General features: G+C 52.4%; 2 protein-coding genes across 8 annotated transcripts in view; one reads left to right on the forward strand and one right to left on the reverse strand.

Moving 5' to 3' along the window:
- Positions 1-9,182, forward strand: part of Cep164 (centrosomal protein 164) — a 67,287-nt gene extending 58,105 nt beyond the window's left edge. For all 5 annotated transcript variants that reach the window (XM_037207538.1, XM_028866440.2, XM_037207539.1 and 2 more), the window contains 13 exons: positions 477-620; positions 1,027-1,110; positions 1,225-1,293; positions 1,614-1,789; positions 2,028-2,151; positions 2,424-2,491; positions 2,870-3,077; positions 4,099-4,206; positions 4,874-4,985; positions 5,392-5,754; positions 6,596-6,662; positions 7,503-7,625; positions 7,798-9,182. In XM_037207538.1, coding sequence (XP_037063433.1) covers positions 477-620; positions 1,027-1,110; positions 1,225-1,293; positions 1,614-1,789; positions 2,028-2,151; positions 2,424-2,491; positions 2,870-3,077; positions 4,099-4,206; positions 4,874-4,985; positions 5,392-5,754; positions 6,596-6,662; positions 7,503-7,625; positions 7,798-7,894 — 1,743 coding nt within the window. In that variant the 3' untranslated portion in view covers positions 7,895-9,182. The remainder of the gene's footprint in view (positions 1-476; positions 621-1,026; positions 1,111-1,224; positions 1,294-1,613; positions 1,790-2,027; positions 2,152-2,423; positions 2,492-2,869; positions 3,078-4,098; positions 4,207-4,873; positions 4,986-5,391; positions 5,755-6,595; positions 6,663-7,502; positions 7,626-7,797) is intronic.
- An 8,057-nt stretch (positions 9,183-17,239) lies between these two features.
- Positions 17,240-18,303, reverse strand: part of Dscaml1 (DS cell adhesion molecule like 1) — a 335,803-nt gene continuing 334,739 nt past the window's right edge. For all 3 annotated transcript variants that reach the window (XM_028866435.2, XM_028866438.1, XM_028866436.2), the window contains one exon: positions 17,240-18,293. In XM_028866435.2, the coding sequence (XP_028722268.1) occupies positions 17,815-18,293 (479 nt within the window). In that variant the 3' untranslated portion in view covers positions 17,240-17,814. The remainder of the gene's footprint in view (positions 18,294-18,303) is intronic.

The following is an 18,303-nucleotide window of genomic DNA, read 5'->3' on the forward strand; positions in this document are numbered from 1 at the left end:
CAGAAGCATGATGCAGTCGGCCCCATTGTGTCCACAGTCAGGAGCCGGGGGATGAGTGTAGACACTCAGCTCCAGTTCTTGCTTTAGTCTGAGTCTCAGCCCATGGAACAGTGCCTCCCACATTTAGGGTGGGTCTTCCCACCTCAGCTAACCCAGTCTAGAAAATCCCTCACAGACATGCCCAGAGCCTGTCTCCTAGGTGATCCCAGGCTCTGTCAACTGGACAGTAATAGTAACCATCTCGTTATCCATCTTGGGCCTAGAGGTGGGGATGTTCCACGACTTGAGTGGACCCCAACTCAACTTGGCTTGCTCCCGTTGCGGGTGAACAGCAGCCCTCGCAACAAAACTTGGGGAGCTGGTAGTGATCTTCACCGGTCTCACTGATCTACCACAGCGGGAGTTGGGGAGACTGATTTTGGGGGGTGTTAGGAGCCACTGTAGATTCCCACAGGCGGCCGCCATGATCTTTTTAGGAAAGAAAGCAGCGGGCTGAGCTCCTGGGGCACCTGACAGGAGAGCTGGAACGCCTGCGAAGGGCCCATGAGCGAGAGTTAGAGAACATGAGGCAGGAGCAGGACCAGCAGCTTGAGGACCTGAGGCGTCGGCACCGGGATCAGGTGAGGGCCTGGCGTGGGGGCGGCGCTTACACGCTTCCGGTGCAGGCTAGGAAGTCTTGGGTGCTGATCCAAGAGTTGTGGGGCAGAGTCTGGCACCTTCAGGAAGGGGATCTCAACCCTGGCTATGTCTACGAGTCAGGGTATCTTTGCTCCTTTGTTTTCTGAGCCTGGGAAGGAGAGGTCAGACCATTTATGTCTTTGTTCTTGGGGGATGCCCCCACTGGACTCAGCAAGATGTGGCCTGCTGTACGCTGGAAGGATGCAAGAACAGGGAAAGAGGAAGCCAGCCCGCGTCCGGCTTAGAGCTGGGTGTGGCCTGCTGGGTTCTGGACCTTTCTCCTACCCCTCAGCTAATACCGTTCTCCCTTCCCACACCATGTCTTTCTCTCTGCCATACTTGTGCCAGGAAAGGAAATTACAAGATTTAGAGGTGGATCTTGCAACCAGAACTAAAGATGTCAAGGCCAGACGGGCTCAGCTGGATGTCCAGGTAAAGGAGGGCGATGGCCAGATCCACCTTGCCGTGGGGAGGGGGTGTGAGCACAGGGCAGGCTCGACCTCAGTCTTGGGGTCTGCAGTCAGCCTGGGGCTTATTTCCCTTCAGGAGGAGAATATTCGCAGAGAGAAGCAACTACTCCTGGACGCGCAGAGGCAGGCTGCTCTGGAGAAGGAGGTCTGTTTGCCACACTGTCTCTCTCTTGTTTGCCACCCCCCCCAGCCCTCATGTGTTCACCTGTCCTGTCCAGGCCCCGGGGTCCTAAGACTGTGTTGGCCAGTATCATGTTACCCAGTGGACCTGACTTTCGAGCCTCAGGGAGTGGAGCTCTGGTGGCAGACAGGAGCCCACGGACCCCAGATCCTAGAGACAGTGGCTTCGGTCGCTCTGGCTTTCAATCCGTCTCGTTGTTTTCTGTTCCCCACACTTCTGACGCTGCCTGCACCTCACCTTCTCCCCAGGGTCTGTGGGTGTTCTTATCTTTTCCTCTGCCCCAGGAAGCCACAGCCACCCATCAGCACCTGGAAGAAGTGAAGAAAGAGCACGCCCACCTGGTGGAGTCGAAGCGGCAGCTGCGAAGGGTCATCGATGACCTGCGTGTCCGGCGGGTGGAGCTGGAGTCGCAGGTGGATCTGCTGCAGACCCAAAGTCAGAGGCTGCAGAAGCACGTGAGGTAGTGTGGGCACTCTGCTCCTGGCCCGCGGCCACCTCTTCCCCCTGCCCTCTGCCCTCTGCCGCTTTTGGGCCCGGCTCCTCGTGGACCTCCAGAGGGAGAGGGCCCAGCTTGGAACCCAGACAGAAGCAGCCAGCACATCTCTGCTGCACTTTGTAGGGATGGAGTGCCGAGGCCCTGTGGGGGAGAGAGTGAGTGTCCCAGCCTCACAGCCCTCCTGCTCTCTTCCTCACCACAGTGGCCTGGAGGCTGAAGTACAAAGGAAGCAGGACATGTTGAAAGAGCTGGCAGCTGAGAAGAATGCATCCTCACATTTGGAGCCAGATCTCCACATTGACGACCTGAGGAAATCCCTTGGCACAGTGAGCCAGGGGCTGAGGCCTGGGAGTGAGGGCAGGGGTTATGGGTGGGAGGCAGAAAGGTGGGGCATTTGGAGAGGAACTGGGCTCTGCTTTATTTAGCATCTAGCCTCCTTCTTCTCCTTCTCCACCCTCTCCGTCACTCAGATGGTACCTATCTGTAAAGAGCACCTGGGGACTGGAAGACCTGTTTCTTGGCCTAGGACCCCGGGAGGGACTTCAGGATCCCTTTGCTTCTCCACACTCAGCTGGCCTTTTCTATTATGTGTCTGCAGAATGAAACCCAAGAGGTGTCCTCGTCTCTCTCCCAGAGCAAGGAGGATATCGACCCGTCCATGGATAGGTGAGTTTCCCTAGCCTATCGTGTGCCAATATCAGAGCTGAGGTGACCCTGACCATCAGTGGGGCTTGGTTCAAGGCATGACCCAGGGACGGAAGAGTCTTCTCTGCTAAGCTAATATCCTGCCGCTTGTGACCTTTAACACAGCATGCCGGCACCTGCTGGCCTCTGGTTGACGATCAGACCCCCTAGGAGTGTCTAGTTACCTGAGTACAGGCTCCCGGGACAGTCCGCAGAGTGTCACACACTCTAGGTATCTAACAGTGATATCCCAGCCCCAGTCCAGTAGTAGCTCCCGTGTATGTTCAGGTGGACATGTGCCGAAGAAGTGGCCCTGTGGCTTAGTGTAGCCTTCAGTTTTCCTTCCCTGCCGCCCCACAGTGTCCGGCACTTCCTCTCTGCTGAGGGTGTAGCTGTGCGGAGTGCAAAGGAGTTCCTGGTGCGCCAGACCCGCTCCATGCGGAGGCGGCAGACGGCACTGAAGGCCGCCCAGCAGCATTGGCGCCATGAGCTGGCTAGTGCCCAGGAGATGGATGAAGACCTCCCAGGCACCACAGTCCTGGAAAACGTGCGCAAGAACTTGGATGAGGTTAGGAGCAAAGAGGAGGGCCTACCAGCCTGTGTTGGGAGGTCTGAGGGTGCTAACTTTTCCTCAGCTGAACATTCATGGGCCCTGGGGGCATTTGCCTCATCATGGCCATGCACCATGTGAAACACCTTCTTTAATAATAAATTGTTTTATCTTCACAGTGATCATCTTTAATGAGTGAGGTATACAGGTTGAGGGTCCCTAACACCCAAATCAATTCAAGCAGTAAAGTCCATGCAGATATCCCTAAATCTGAAAACGACAAAATTTCAGATATTTCTGAGGCCAAGCAGGTTGGAAGTGGGATATTCAACCTGTATTGCCATTGCCATGTTCCTAGGTGAAAGATACAACCAATGTCTAAAATATTTCAAATTCAGTGTTCTTCTTTGCTACTCTGATACACTGGAGACAGAAGACCTTTGGATGCCCTCACTGTAAGGTTGAGTAGCTCCCGGAGCTGGCTTCTCCGACAGTCTGATTTGCAATAAAGAGACAGAGATGCCATCATTACATGATGTTACAGATTTTTGTACCAGTCGAGGCCTCAATAGCGTGGGCTCCCCTGGATCATGTCTGAACCTTTATAATCCTGAATATGCCAGAATTGGTGAGGGCCACATGCCCTGAGGCCTGGGTGCTTAGCTTGTGGGCAACAGATAGCAAGAGGCGTGTGGACACAAGCATGGGCTCCCCAGGGTGTGGCCATTCTATCCCTGGGCACTTTCACTGTCCCGATTTGTCCCTTTTGTTGGTGCCAAGGGTAATAGTAATAGCTAGCCGAGTGATGGTAACCATTTGGTCCACAGCTGGAGGACTTAGCATCTGCAGGCATGGTTTTCCTCCCATAACACACTGTCCTGTTAGTTCTCGGGGTCTGAGGGCAAGTAGCCATTCTCTCAAATGAGCAGCTGGATAGAGTTAAGGGATGTGTTTCCAACCACGCAGCCACCACATACCAGAGCTGGAACTCTAGTGTCTGTGCTGAGACATTTTTCCCCGCCTTCCTCCCTGGTCCTAGGAGCACCGGCACCTGGATGAGATGAAGTCAGCCATGCGGAAAGGTCATGACCTGCTGAAGAAGAAAGAAGAGAAGCTGAGCCAGCTGGAATCTTCTCTACAGGAAGAGGTATCACCCTGTGGCCACATAGCCCGGTGTGGCCCCTCCCTCCCTCCCTCCCTCCCTCCCTCCCTCCTCTACTCCTGGGAGCCTTTATTTCTTCAGGCCTGGATTGGGGAGAACTGGGCCTCTAGGGCTCAGGCTCTTGGCTGAGATAGCAGAGGCGATGGCTGTGTCGAAACGCCTGCGTGGTTGATGTCCGTGCTGATGGTTCAGGGCATCCTTGGAACATCTGTTGCTTGGTCGCAGCACATTTGATTCTGTGAATGTCACAGAATTGGGGACTAGCCCTGCTCTTCCTGCATGGTTCCAGGAGAGGTGTGACTGAGTGTGTCATCAAGAGTGTCTCTTCCTTCCCCGAGACTGTGTGAAATCTCCTCCATGCTCCAGGTTTCAGTTTGGGAGCAGGGACACTCAAATGGGGAGTACCGCAAGGATGATGACGGGGTTCCTCTGGTCCTGGGGGTCCATCTGGGCTGCTTCACAGGCAGTTGGGTTCTCTTAGCTTGACCTCTCTACTGAGGCAGATTTTGTGGTATGCCTCTCCTGGGGTGCCCATCGAACCTTGGACCCCAGAAGAAGCACCTCATCATGCCTCAGCCCTCACTCACCACAAGGCAGGTGGGGTGAAAACACCTGAGGAGGAACAGTGCTCATGGCCACTTCTACCGGTCAGGTCTCTGACGAGGACACTCTGAAAGGATCCTCTATCAAGAAGGTGACCTTTGATCTCAGTGACATGGAAGACTTCAGCAGTGAGAGTTCTGAGTCCTGCCCCCTGCCTCACAGTGAGTGGTGGCGCACAAGGAAGCCGGGGAGGGAGAGGTGGAGTGAAGCCCAGTGTGGTGGAGAGGGAGGAATGTGGGGGCCATATTCCAGTCCCCTCCCCCAAGCCCTGCATTGAGCCTGACCTCATCCAGATGAGGTCATCCTCAGTGCTGGGTCTGCAGATGGAGGGGACGGAAGGGCCAGGGATCCTTGTGGTGGTCTCTTCTCTCCAGGCCTCCGGTAGCCACCCGCTCTTGGCTGCTCTGGCCTGGGGTTGGGTCAAGGACCTTGTTTTTCCTTTTGTCTACGTCCTTGGGCCCCTTGTCTGGGACCCAGAAGCCCCGCGTCCATCCTTTGTCCTCCAGTCGTAGGATGCTCAAGTGCCCGCTAGATCCTGAATCCTTTGCCACCACCTGCCTCTTTCAGTCACCTCGACCCCAAGTTCGGCCGATCCCAACAAGATCCATTACCTGAGCAGTTCCCTTCAGCGGATCAGCAGTGAGCTGAATGGCGTGCTGAGTGTGCTGGGCAGCCTCAACTCCCAGCCGCCGCCGCCGCCACAGGGCCTCAGCGGCCAGCCCCCGCCTCCGCCCCTCCCCTCCTCCCTTCGGTCCTCCAAGAGCGCCCCTGCCCCTGCCTACTCCCTCCTGACGAAGCCCTCGCCCTCATCGTCTGTCACATCCACGTCCACCCAGTGGGCCTGGGACCCAGGACAGGGCACCAAGCTCTCCTCCTCGTCGAAAACGGTGGACGACTTCCTGCTGGAGAAGTGGCGCAAGTATTTCCCCTGTAGGTCCCCAGGCCCACACGCGTCTGGTTTCTGGGTGGAGCCTTCCCGTGTCTCTCCTTTGCCCCTGTGCCCTCTCCCATAACCATCCTCCCTGTCTTCTTCCTCTGCTCAGCCCTTACCTCCCTCCCCGGCTTTGGTCTGTTGGCTCTGTCAGTGGGGCCCTGGTGCAGGAAGACCTTGCTGTGGCCTTACATCCAGAGGCTCTGTGCTTGCTCTGCGCAGAGCTTTTATTATCAATGCTAGAGCTGGGCAGAATCTAAAAAAGTCATTGGTGTCATCCTAATATCTGTCACTGATACAGTACACCATGACACACACACACACACACACACACACACACACACACACACACACACCCCTCTTTAGTCTGTATTGTAGTTCTCTGAGGTAGTAGTTATTTTCCCCATTTTAGAGACGAGTAAGTTGAGACTCAGTGAGGCTTAGTAATAAGCTCCAGAGTGCTCTGTGAGTGGGTGAGTCACATACCAGGTGTTGACTCTTATACCTATGACCCCTTGGCCCTGGCTTCTGCTCTGGGGCCCCATTCCTTGTTGAGGAACACAAGTCATAAAGGCAACCATTTGAGGAAAAAAATGTAAAAACATTTTCTGTCTCAGCCCCAATTGGAAATCAGATTTTTAGAATCAAAGTAAACAGGGCAGTTCTTGTCTGTCACCTGTCCCACCCTCAGCACAGAAACTTCCCCTGCTACCGTTTGTTCTGGGGACGTCCGTTCCTGGGACCGCAGGAGGTGTGGGTGGTGGACATGGAAGTGGCCCGCTGAGGCTGGGGGCTGGCCCAGCTGGCTGACTGCTGCCTCTGAACTCCTTGCCGTTCCAGCTGGCATCCCGTTGCTCAGCGGCTGCCCTCCCCCACTGGAGAACAAGCTGGGCTACGTGTCTGTAAGGTGAGCCTCGCAGTCAAGATCCTCACTGTCCCTCCCTGGGCAGGTGGCCCCGGGGACGGGTGGGAGTAGACCCCGTGGTCCTGTGGCCCCAGGAGCCCAGGCAGGTTCCCGGTCCAGAGTCACCTGCGTCCTGCCTTCCCTGCTGCTGAGGCTCAGTGGGTGTGGGGAGGAGCGTGTCTGACTGGCTCTACAGATGCCGTCCACGGGCCTGTGAGGAGAGACGAGCCTGAGGTGAGACCCTGCCCTTCCGACGGCCGGCCCCACTAGCCCTGGAATCTGGCCCGTCTGTGCCGTTGAGCTCTTTGTCTCATTGCTATGGCCCCCTTCTTCTCCAGTGCCTGCTGAGCAACATCTGGAGGGAGAGGGACACCCCATGGGGGAGACAGACAGGCGGTTATTTAGTCCTGTTATTAATTTCCTATTCATCTTGTTCTCTGTCAGATATCCTCTTCTCCCCACCCCCGGCCCTAACTGTAAATCCCACAGCCATGTCTGCTCTCTGGGCCAGCCTGAGAGCTGGTGCTGTGTAAGTACCTCAGCTGACAGAGGGAAGTTTCTTACGGGGACTGGCCGAGGACAGACAGATGTGAAGGTCTTGAGTGGATTCTGCATCAGATGCCCCGAAAGGGGGTGGAGGGCAGCCACTGCCTTCCCTCTGGGGAGCTGATGCTTGCCTCGCCAGAGGAGGACCTTTGAATTGCTGGAGGCCTCACAGGGTTGCCGCTGGGCCAGTGAGAGGAACAGGGAGGAGGTGCTTGTTGGCTCAGCCACGCACTCCATCCACTTCCGGCCTGCTCTCCCCTCCTCTCCCGCACCCTCAGCTCTCCTTCTCTTCCCCAGTGAGCAGCTCCACCTCCTGCAACGTTCCCATTCTCGAGTCCCCAGCATGGACAGTGTCAGCGTCCAGAACATGATAGAGTCTAACCGGAAGTGGCTGGAACATTTCAGGAATGACCCCAAGGTGTATCCTTTGAGCTGGGCTCCAAACCCTTGCCCCTTGCTGTTGCAATAGCTGACCGGCTGTGTCCGCCACAGGCCTCTGATGTCTGAGGAACATCCCGTTGGGCCTTAGTCCCTCCCTTAGCACTCGCCTGGGTATGCTCAGCCATCCGGTTTTCCTTCACTTTGTGGCCAGACAGCTCTTCCCCTCGGTGCCCAAACCGACAACCACTTCGAACTTACTGCAGCTGGGTCTGGATGAGAACAACAGACTGAATGTGTTTCACTATTGAGCCCCATGGGGGGCCGGGCAGCGACCTCGTCCTCCTCTCCACCAAGTGCCTGAGGATCCCCAGCACTTTATTTCCCTCCGATCAGGCATGTGTGCTCCACCCAGGACTTGGAGGAACCACCGGGAGGGTGGTGGAAAGCCCAGCAGGACTGTGAGCAACCACACACGCTTCGCCCACGGACTGTCCTGAATATTCAGGAATATGCGGACGTCTGCAAGCTTCTGCGTTGAAGTGGCTGCTGAGGACTTCAGGGATGTGGCCACCTTCAATCAAAGCAACTGCCTTGGGAGGCCTAGGGAGTCTCCTCGGAGGTTGGGTTCCTGGCCTTCAAGCCTTGCTGAGGGCTCTCATAGCGTGGAGAGTGTGGTCCTTTGTTCAGGACAGTCCCCTAGCATGGCTATGCCCTGGAACTGGGCAGTGCGGGGGGCCCGTAGCTGTCTTTCTGATACCTCAGCCCCGTAAGGGCCGCACCACTTCCTCTCTTTTTGCCTTTTTTCCTTTTTAATGTCTGCTTTTGGCTATCTCAGGTTTGGGCTCAGCTGCCTGAGTCCTGCTGGAGTTGTTAGAGGGCCCCCGATGTCCTGCTCTTCTCCCTCAGCCGGCACCCGGCTTTCCTCAGGGCGAGCAGCCTCCCCTCCCTTAGGATGCCCTCTGGAGCTCGCCCTTGCTCTCAGGTCTCTTCAGGAAGCCACAAAGAAAGCCATAGGAAAAGACGGGCAAGGCTTCTGCTCCGTCTTGATATTTCTCTTCCTACGACATCCCTCGTGTACCTGCGAGCCCTGTTTCCATCGGGGCCTTCTGCCTGGGCCACCCCGACCCCAGTCCACCTGTCAACCCTCCCCAGAGCTCGGTGGAAGGGCCGACTGGTGTCTGGTACTGGCAGGGACTGCCTTGGCCAGTTGGTGCTTCTGGCACAGCCTCTACAGCCCCACACCCCCAGCGGGCTCTGCAGGCGATGTTCTCGGCATCTGTCTCATTGTTTAAACGAAATGCCCTCATTTTTCTTGTCTTGAGAAGCTGCGGGTTGCCTTCGCCCCTGCAGCCCACAGAACCCGACTCTCACTGCTCATCGCTCATTTCTTTGCCATGGAATAAGACACGAAGAACCAGTTGGCTTTTACCCTCTTCGATATTTTTTAGTCATCAGCCGACCAGACACAGAAAAGTCCATTTTGTTATTTGTTCCACTCTGTGTGCCTTGAGAACAGCTCTTGTGGTACAACCCACCCTGGTGACAATCCTGGGTGTTTTTGCATCTATTAAATCTCTGCAAGTCGGTTTTCTATAAGGCCGTCCTGTGAATGTGTTGTTGGTCGCTTTGAGGCCTTTGTGTCCTTCCTTCTGAGGGAAAGAGGAAGGGGACAGTGACTGGGTGTCTGACTTATTCATCCAACAGTGTGGAGTTTGGTGCAGGCGTGGTCTGCTCCTTTTTATGGGTGACAGAAACAAGGCTCGGGCCCTTGGTAAGGTGTAGAGTCCTGCACGCCATCCCCCTCCCCCAGAGCACCCTCAGCCTTTACCGCTGCCGCCAGCCCTCAAGGAGTACTCGCTCACATTCACTGTCTACCCCTTCCCTGTTTCCCACTTGCTAGCCTGGAGACCCCCGGGGCTCTTAGCCCAGTGGCCTAGCCGGCCCTAGGAAGGAAGGAGGAGATGAGGGACATCAGCCTGACAGCTCTTGAATGCTTCCGTGTGCTGTGGTTTTCTGATGTTCTTGTTTCCAATCTTAACCTTTGGAAAGTGAGAGTTTAGAGATAAGGAAGTTTTAAGCTCAGAGAGGTTAAGTCACTATAGGCCAAAGTCCCAGAGCTAATAACTAGGATTTGAACTAGGTCCACCTGCTCCTGAAAGTCAGACTCTGTTGCCCACAACTGCCCGAGTGTCAACAGCTCCTGTTTCTTCCAGGCTTACAGCACAGTCCCTGGCAGTTTGGTCTGCACACGTGGAATCCTACAACTGGTGGGTTCTAGCTGGGGTGGTAAAACCTTCCTGGGCTGGGGTTTAAAAAGGGAATTTGGGGCCTGGGAATGTAGTGCTGTATTATTTACTGGTTTAGCATGCGTGTGGCCCTGGATCAGTCCCCGGTATAGCAAAAATAATAAAAATTAAACAAACAAACAAACAAACAAATAAATAAAATTTGGGGACTGGTATTTGGCTGGGCATGGTGACATGCCCATTTAATCCCAATACTCAGGAGGCAGAAGCAGGTGAGTTTGAGACCATCCTGGTTTACAAAGTGAGGTTCAGGCCATCCAGAGCTACATAGTGAGAACCTGCCTCTAAATAAATGAATATCTTTAAATTAAAAAAATTAAAACAAATTATACTATCACTTTTCCTCTCATGAACTTTATAATCTAGCTGGGGAATTCATATCATAGACCTCTGGAGCCAGTGGAAGGGCATTGAGTCTGGGCTGCTGCAAAAAATACTATAAAGTTGGGGGTGCCGTTCAGTGGCATAGAGTGTGTGTGTAGTGACAGGTTCAATCCTTGCACCTTGCCCTTCTGTATAGTCAGGGTTCTCTAGAGAAACAGGATTTATGGAATGAACGGGGATTTATTAGAATGATTTATAGGCTATGATCCTGCTAATCATACAATGACTATGAACAGAAAGTCTAAGAATCCAGAAGTTGTTCAGTCCATGAGGCTGGATGTCTCAGCTGGTCTTCAGTAGACACTGGAATCCTGAAGGAGTAGGCCCTGATGCCAGTGAAGGAATGGATGTGCTAGCAAGGTGAGGGTAAACAGGCAAAGAACAAAAGCTTCCAGCAGAAGGTGTGGCCCAGATTAAAGGTGTGTCTTCCTGTCTTAAGAACTGTATCAAAGGCTTGTGTCTTCTTCCTACCTCAAAAGTCTGGATTAGAAGTGGATCCACCTACTTCAAAACAAGCGAAAAATTCCTCATAGGTGTGCCCTCCATTTTTGGATTCTGTTTAATTCCAGATGTAGTCAAGTTGACAACCAAGAATAGCAACCACACCTTCCAAATACTATAAACTAGGACTGCAAACAGCGACACACTATCCCCTCAGCTCTGGAGACTGGAAATCCAAGGTCAAGATTCCAGCAGAGTGGGTTCTGGTGAGGACCTTTCTGGTTCACAGATGGTGCCTTCTAGCTATGGTCTCATGGTGGGAGGGTGAAATGTGGCCCCCTAGGCTCTTCTGAGTCCCTAGTACCGTTCATGAGGAGGACTCTGTCTTCGTGTCTAATCATTTCCAGAGGTCCCATATCTAAACACTGCATCAGCACACGTGTGGAGGAGTAGGCATACGTTGTTTTGAGAGGAAACAGCCTGGGGAAGCTCCCAGAGGCTTTGGGAGGAGACTTACGTTTTTAAATTACATTTATTTGCTTGGTATGTCTGTGAAGGCCAGAGGACAAATTGTGGGAGTTAATTCTCTCCCATCATGTGGGACCCGGAGATTAAAGTCAGGTCATTAGGCTTGGCAAGAAGTGTCTTTCCTGTCTTTCCTGGCTGAGCCACTTGCTCCTGGAAGAGCCTTTTTTTTTGGTTTTTCGAGATAGGGTTTCTCTGTGGAGCTTTGGAGCCTGTCCTGGAACTCACTCTAGCCCAGGCTGGCCTCGAACTCACAGAGATCCGCCTCCCTCTGCCTTCCGAGTGCTGGGATTAAGGGTGTTTGCCACTCCCCCCCCCCCCCAGCTGGAAGAGACTTGAAGTGACGATTAGAATGGGTCTTATAATCACATAGCTCAGTATTCAAAAGGCATCAAAGTCACTCTGTTCACATCCTATGGAGTGCTCTTGGAAAATAGCAGATACTACTAATTCCTTCTGGAGACGACGCAAGCATAAGAGTGCTGTTCCTGAACCTCCTCCACTTCTCACCCCCCTTCCACTTCTCACCCCCACCCCCTTTCCTGGTAGGGAACGGTCATCCCTAACACCAGATCAGAAGGTTTCCTAATGCCCTCCAGCAAGCTCTCCTACCCTCTACCTCAGGTTGTTCCCATGTGAGAACAAGGGGAGCCTAGGGGAGAAGATACTGATGCCAAGTGTGGACCGAACAGAACAGGCTCCACGCTGGCTCCAGGTGGACCACTGCCCACAGGTTTGGAGACGAGACAGAGCACAAGGTGGCCTGGAGGAAAGGGTCTCCACTCTCCTTGTGGGGCAGCTGCCCGATTCCCTCACTGTCCTTCCTGAAGTGGCCACTTCACTTCTGCTCACTCTAACACTCCAGGTGCTTCCCCAGGCACTGGTTTCCAATCAGATGGAGGCCTGACCGAACCATCCGGGTTATCCAGCCTGAGCTGGGACAGCACACTTGAAGTGTTCAGGGTATTTGGTTCATGAATAAATGCTTGGGGGCTAGCAAGATGGCTCAGTGGATAAAGACACTGACTGCTAAGCCTGATCATCTGAGTTCAATCCCCAGAACCCGTGTGGTGGAAAGAGAGAATCAATCCCTGCAAGTTGTCCTTTGACCTTTATATTAGTGCGCACACATAGACATTTGAAAACTTGTGAAAAAATGTTTGGATATCATTTTGTCTGTTAAAAATACAGATGTTGGGGAAAGATTACTCAGTGGTTAAGACCTATTGCTGCACTTGCAGAAGACCCAGGTACAGTTCCCAGCACTCACAGGGTAGCTCACGCATATATAACTACCGTCTGAGAAATTTGATGCCCTCTTTTGGCCTCTGTGGGTGCAAAGCATGCCGGTGATGTACATACATGTACATACATACAAACATGCGGCAAACACTCATATACATTTAAAAAAATCTTTAAAATACAGATGTTCCTGGAGGTGTGGCTCAGTAGTAGAATACTTGCCCAGCACTGTGACAGGAATGAGACAAGTCACAAAGGATTTCACTCATTTAGCCAGGTGTGGGTGGCTCATGCTCATAATCCTACCACTCAGGATGCTAAAGTGGAGAAACACCATGAGTTCAAGGCCAGTTTGGACTACCTATGAAGTCCAGGCTATCCTGGGTTACAAAATGAGATCCAGTCTAAAACAAACAACTCCGAATCAATCAAACAAGTAAACAACAACATGTAGATGCCTGGGGGAAACAGTTGGGCAGTATCTCAAAAAGTGAAATGTACAATTGTTATATGACTCAGAAAAATCTGATCATGAGCTCAAGAGAACTGGAAGCAGGAATCCAGATACATACACACCCATGTCCCTAGCAATGATGCTTGGAAGGTGTGAGCATCCACAGATAAAAGATGAACCAAGCATGGCGAGTGCTTACAATGGAATACTCCTTATCCTTGAACAGGAATGCATTTCTGATATGGGATCCAGCAGGGGTGGTGAGATGGCTCGGTGGATAAGTCACCTGCCACTAAGCCTGATAAACTAAGTCCAGCCTTTGGGGTTCACAAGGTAGAACGAGAGAATTGACTTCTGTAAGCTGTCCTCTGACCTCCATTTGCACACCCTGGCATGTATGTACATGCACACACATAGGTGCACATGTGTACACACACACACACACACACACACACACACTGTAAAAAAAAGGTCATATGTTGTCAGGAATTTCTCATCTCTCTCCAAAAGACACAGGTGTAGCGGCTCCCACCTGTAATCCCAGCAGCTGGGAGCCCGAGGCAGGGAGAACTGAGGCTGCAGGGCCTGGGCTCCATCTAGAGAGAACTTGTCTCGAGGCGAAAACCAAAACACAACAATGAAAGATGCAGCATGGGCCAGGTGTGGCGGGGGCACACTTGCATTTCATGCACCTGGCAGGTGAAGGCAGGACTGCCACAAGTTCTAGGCCAGCCTGTTCAAACCAGTCCGTGCGACACAGAAATACCCTGTCTCAAAAAACCAACCAACCAACCAAACAACCAACCAAACAACCAACCAAACAAGAATACAACATGGCTGAAAGTTGAAGGATTATTCTATGTGAAATAAACTAAATATTAAATGACAGATACTGAGTGCCTGCACTCATATGAGGTCCCCCAAATAGCCAACTCTATAGAGAAAGAAGAAAAGTTCTAGAAAGGGAGAGGAACAGTTGCACAGTTAAGCAAATGTACGCAATGCTGCTCAATTGGATGTTTAAAAATATTTAAACTGGAAATTTTTGTGGTATGTATTTTTACCAAAATAAAAATACAAATTCCTGGCCTAATGACAACCGGTAGTGACTTGACTAGATTGGTGAGATTCTGGCTTCTGTGGTTTTTAGCCAGGTCTTCCAGGGAATCTGCTGTGCAGCTAGGTTTGAGACCCACTAGTCTAGCTCTGGTTGTGGGCAGACAGAGAGATAGGGGTGGTCTCTCTGACAGCCTTCTCGAGGGGGCTTCCCAAACTCCCATGTGTATATGTACCCCCAGCATATTGCTAAGATACTGCTTCCGAGTCATAGTCAGTGGCTCCAGGGTGAGCCTGAGAAGTTACATTACTTGCAAGCTTCTAGTGCTGATGAGGCTGTTGGTCTTTGGACCACATTTTGAAGATCAAGCCCCTCAAGGTAGCTTTATCTGTAGGGGACAAAGGAGAAATCCTAGAAAGGGTGAACAGACATTTAAGGCCACTGATGCAGCTCTTCACTTTTGCTGGAGATGAATGACAAGGAATAGGGCTTTGGGGGATCCAGGTGTGCTTCTAACAGGCAGCCTTGCATCAGCTAAGGAATATGGTGTGGTTCAGCATTATTAGCAAGTAGAATAGTCTGGGTTTTGTACAAACCCAATTCCTCCTTCTCCTCTTCCTCTTCCTCTCCCCCGCCTCCTCCTCTGCCTCTTCCTCCTTTTCTTCTTCTTCCTTCTCCTTCTCTTCCTCCCCATTTCTTCTTCCTCTTCTTCCTCTTTTTTATCCTCTTCCTCTCCATTTCTTCCTCTTCCTCCTCCTCTTCTCTTCTTCATCCTGTCTTCTCATTTGAGACAGGGCCTCACATATCCCAGACTGGCCTCAAACTCTTTATGTAGTCAAGGATGATCTTAAACTTCTGGCTTCACCTCCTGGGACCTGGGATTCCAGCATGCACCATCACATCTGGTTTATGTGGTGATGCAGAATGAGACCTGGGATTCCATCATGCACCATCACATCTGGTTTATGTGGTGCTGCAGACTGAGACCTGGGATTCCAGCATGCACCATCACATCTGGTTTATGTGGTGTTGCAGACTGAGACCTGGGATTCCAGCATGCACCATCATATCTGGTTTATGTGGTGCTGCAGACTGAACTGGGACTCCACATAGGCTAGGCATGCTTGCTACCAACTGAGTTCCACTCCAGCCTGGCCTGTCTGAATTTCCAGACCCTGTGTGTCTTGGTAAGGGGCCAGCTCAGTTGCACAGGAATTTAACTGGATCCTGTTTAGCTTTCCATTGCCTCTCTCATTCTTCCTCAGCAGTTCTCCTCAGGCCCCAGGCTGCCCCCAGCAGCCTCTCAGGCTGATCCATCCCCTTCCATCACTGTCTGTGTCTCTCCAGAGAGAAGAGGGCAGTGTTCACCATCCTAGCCAGGCTGCATCAAGACTCACCTGCCGGGACAGCCCAGTATTCACTGCTTACCTGCTTCAGTCCGGCTTCCTCATGGGCTGGGTTCCTCTAATGGCAGCATCCTTGGAGCAGAACTGAACTCAGACTTTGAACAGTGGTACCCCCGATAGTGTGACTCAGTGGCCAAGGAAGCAGGCTTTTAAGAGCTAAAGAGTCTGTTTAGCCTTGTTGTGACCTCTTTCTGATCTTCTAAACTTGTAAGAGCTTCCTAACCCCTGAGAGTCTGGCTTTCTTGTCCATCAAAGGGAAATCCTGACACTGTGTCCTGAATCAGCAATGAGGCTAGGAGGCAGTGTGATGAACACACTCTCCTTAGCTCCTGCCCCACACACCATAGGGCTCCACAATACATTCTCATGACAATGCCCTCTTTGCAGCCCCTAGGAGGGTGGCTCCATTTCCTAACTATTCTGGACTCTGAGGAGTTACTTGTGGCTGTGTTCTGTCTGGAGCTAGGTCTGATTCATATTTGTTTCCCAGTGTTCAGAAAGCAGAGGTGTGTGTGTGTGTGTGTGTGTGTGTGTGTGTGTGTGTGTGTGTGTGTATGTGTATGTGTGTCTACTTAGTTAATTCCAGGCAGAGCTTCTAGGTTTGATTATTGTGTCTGCAATTCTAGACATGACCTGCAGATGGTGCACATAGCCCTGGGAGATGACAGGTTCTGAGCTGGCACCGGGTCTCTTGGTTTTCACCACATTGTTAGCCAATTCTCCCGGATCTGTTTGGATGGGGGGTCTGAAGTGGGCAATTCCCTATGAACTTAGAACTTATTTCAGAGCTTTTATTCCTTCCCTTACCGGTTAATATGGTTGTTCATATTAATTCCTGGACACCCCACATATCCCAGGTGGGGTCTCACTGTGGCCCAGGCTGCTTGATCTGCCAGCACACTGCATCCTCCTTCTCTATGCCACCTGTTGGTCCCTTCTCAGCCCTCTGTTATCTTCAGAAACAGTAGGTTTCAGACCCACCTTCCTTCCAGTTCCACAGCCCTGCCTCCCCCGGGGTTGGTCACAGCGCAGGAACAGTACATGCTCTCATCTGAGGCTGGTCTCTAGCTCAAGACCTTTCCCTTCCTCTGCTGCTCTAAACCTTTGTGGCCACAGAGGGAGGTCACAGGCAGCCTCCCAGGATGGACCTGTCACCAGAAATGCTGTTACTGTACACCCAAATCCTCCACCGGATGCTTGGCTTTCTCTCTGGTATCTGAGTTGCTGATTCCTTCCAAACCTGGCAAGGGGCTGTTGTCCTTCTGTGCTGAGTCGATTGGATATGTTCCCTTTCCCTGTCTTTGAGCCCCTTTTGCCCTCTGACCTCTGGCGATCTCTCTCTTCCCTGTGGCCACACCTGGCCACACCTTCCTCTGTGTCGGCCCGGAGCTTTAGGGTGCTGGCTGGATCCTCTAGTAGTATATATATATATATATTCACGTGTACTTCTCGTGTAGCTGTGCCCCAGTGGTTCCGGCAGCCACACTTCCCTAGCTCCTCTGGGTCCTCTGGAAGAGAATCCAGGGGACTCCCACTGCCTGCTCTAGGCTTCCCAGCACGCATTCCCTGATTGCCTCATTGCACGGGCTACACACACTTTCCATCTGCAGACGAGAAACCTGGCTCAGAGGGGTTTAGGCACTTGCTCGAAGCCACGGAGCTGCTTGCCTCTTAGAACCCAGCACGGATCTGAGAACAAAGGGCATGCTCAGTGGCTGCACCCTGGCTAACTGAAAGCCTTACAAAAGCTTCCAGTGCAGAGTCAAAGCCCAGGCCTGGGACACAGGCCTCTCTGCCCTCCCCACTGGCCCTTGCCAGATGGGAAAAAAGCCACCACGTAGAAACATAACCTTTATTGCACACGGCGCTGGGTCTTTTTTCATAGAAAAAGGTATTAACACATAAGCATCTGCAAATTGAAGCAACTCCTGGTTGTCTTGGAACAGTAAAATCGCATGCAGTGTCTCTGAGTTGGGATTTTGGTCTTTGTCAAAATCACCTAGTCGGGAGGGGGGTGAGCAGGAGGGAAAAAAATTGCTGTCTTTGTGCCTCTGACTCAAAAGAAGGTGAGAGAAATATATAGATATATAGATTGTGGCTGTGTCCCATTCTGCCTATATATGTATATATCTCTCCACACGTATTTCATGGGGTGGAGGATTTGACTTGTTTTGTGCCCTGGCTTCATGGAGAAGAAGAAAATAGTTTCATTTGTACAAAAGAGTCCTATGTACAAGTGTTCATGACTTGGGGGTTTCTTTTTCACGTCTTTTTTAAAATTTTTTAATTTTTTTTATTTTTTTATTTGCCTGTGAGTTTAATATAAATAATTCGGGAAACAGCCTCGTTGGTGTGTGAGGGCTGGAGGTGCAGAGGTCCCAGGGTACAGCCCCTTCTTCTGATGTCAGCACGCCTACACCAGGGTGTAGGATTTGGAATAGGCTCCAGCCCCTGGTTTCTGAGAACGACCTACCCCTGGGGTGTTCATCTCAAGTAGCGAGTCCCTGGAGCCCCCCATTTTGGTGTGTGGGCCTCCGGCCCTTGGAGGTTCAGTGCTGGGGGCCGGCGGGGCAGCAGCACTAGGGGCAGCAGGAGGCTCACTGGGGGTAGGACCAGGTGCCGGGGGTGCCGTGCCAGCTGGAGGGGCCGGCATGGCCAGAGTCCTCTGAGGTAAGGTGGCCGTGGTGGTGGCAGCTGGGGCCCCTGGATGGGGGAGGGCCAAGGGCTTGCTGGCAGGGTCCAGGGTGAGGTGCCGAGACTGGGTGTGGTAGGCTCGAGTCAGGTTCCTCATGGAGGCCTCTCGGGGTGGGACCACAGGGCAGGGCTCTCGCCCATCTCCCTTTCGGAAGAAGGACTCCGACTTGGAGTACACTGGCAGGTTGCAGTAGTCGCCTGGAATCAC

This window comes from Peromyscus leucopus, chromosome 7 (assembly GCF_004664715.2).
Source record: "Peromyscus leucopus breed LL Stock chromosome 7, UCI_PerLeu_2.1, whole genome shotgun sequence".
Lineage (NCBI taxonomy): Eukaryota > Metazoa > Chordata > Mammalia > Rodentia > Cricetidae > Peromyscus > Peromyscus leucopus.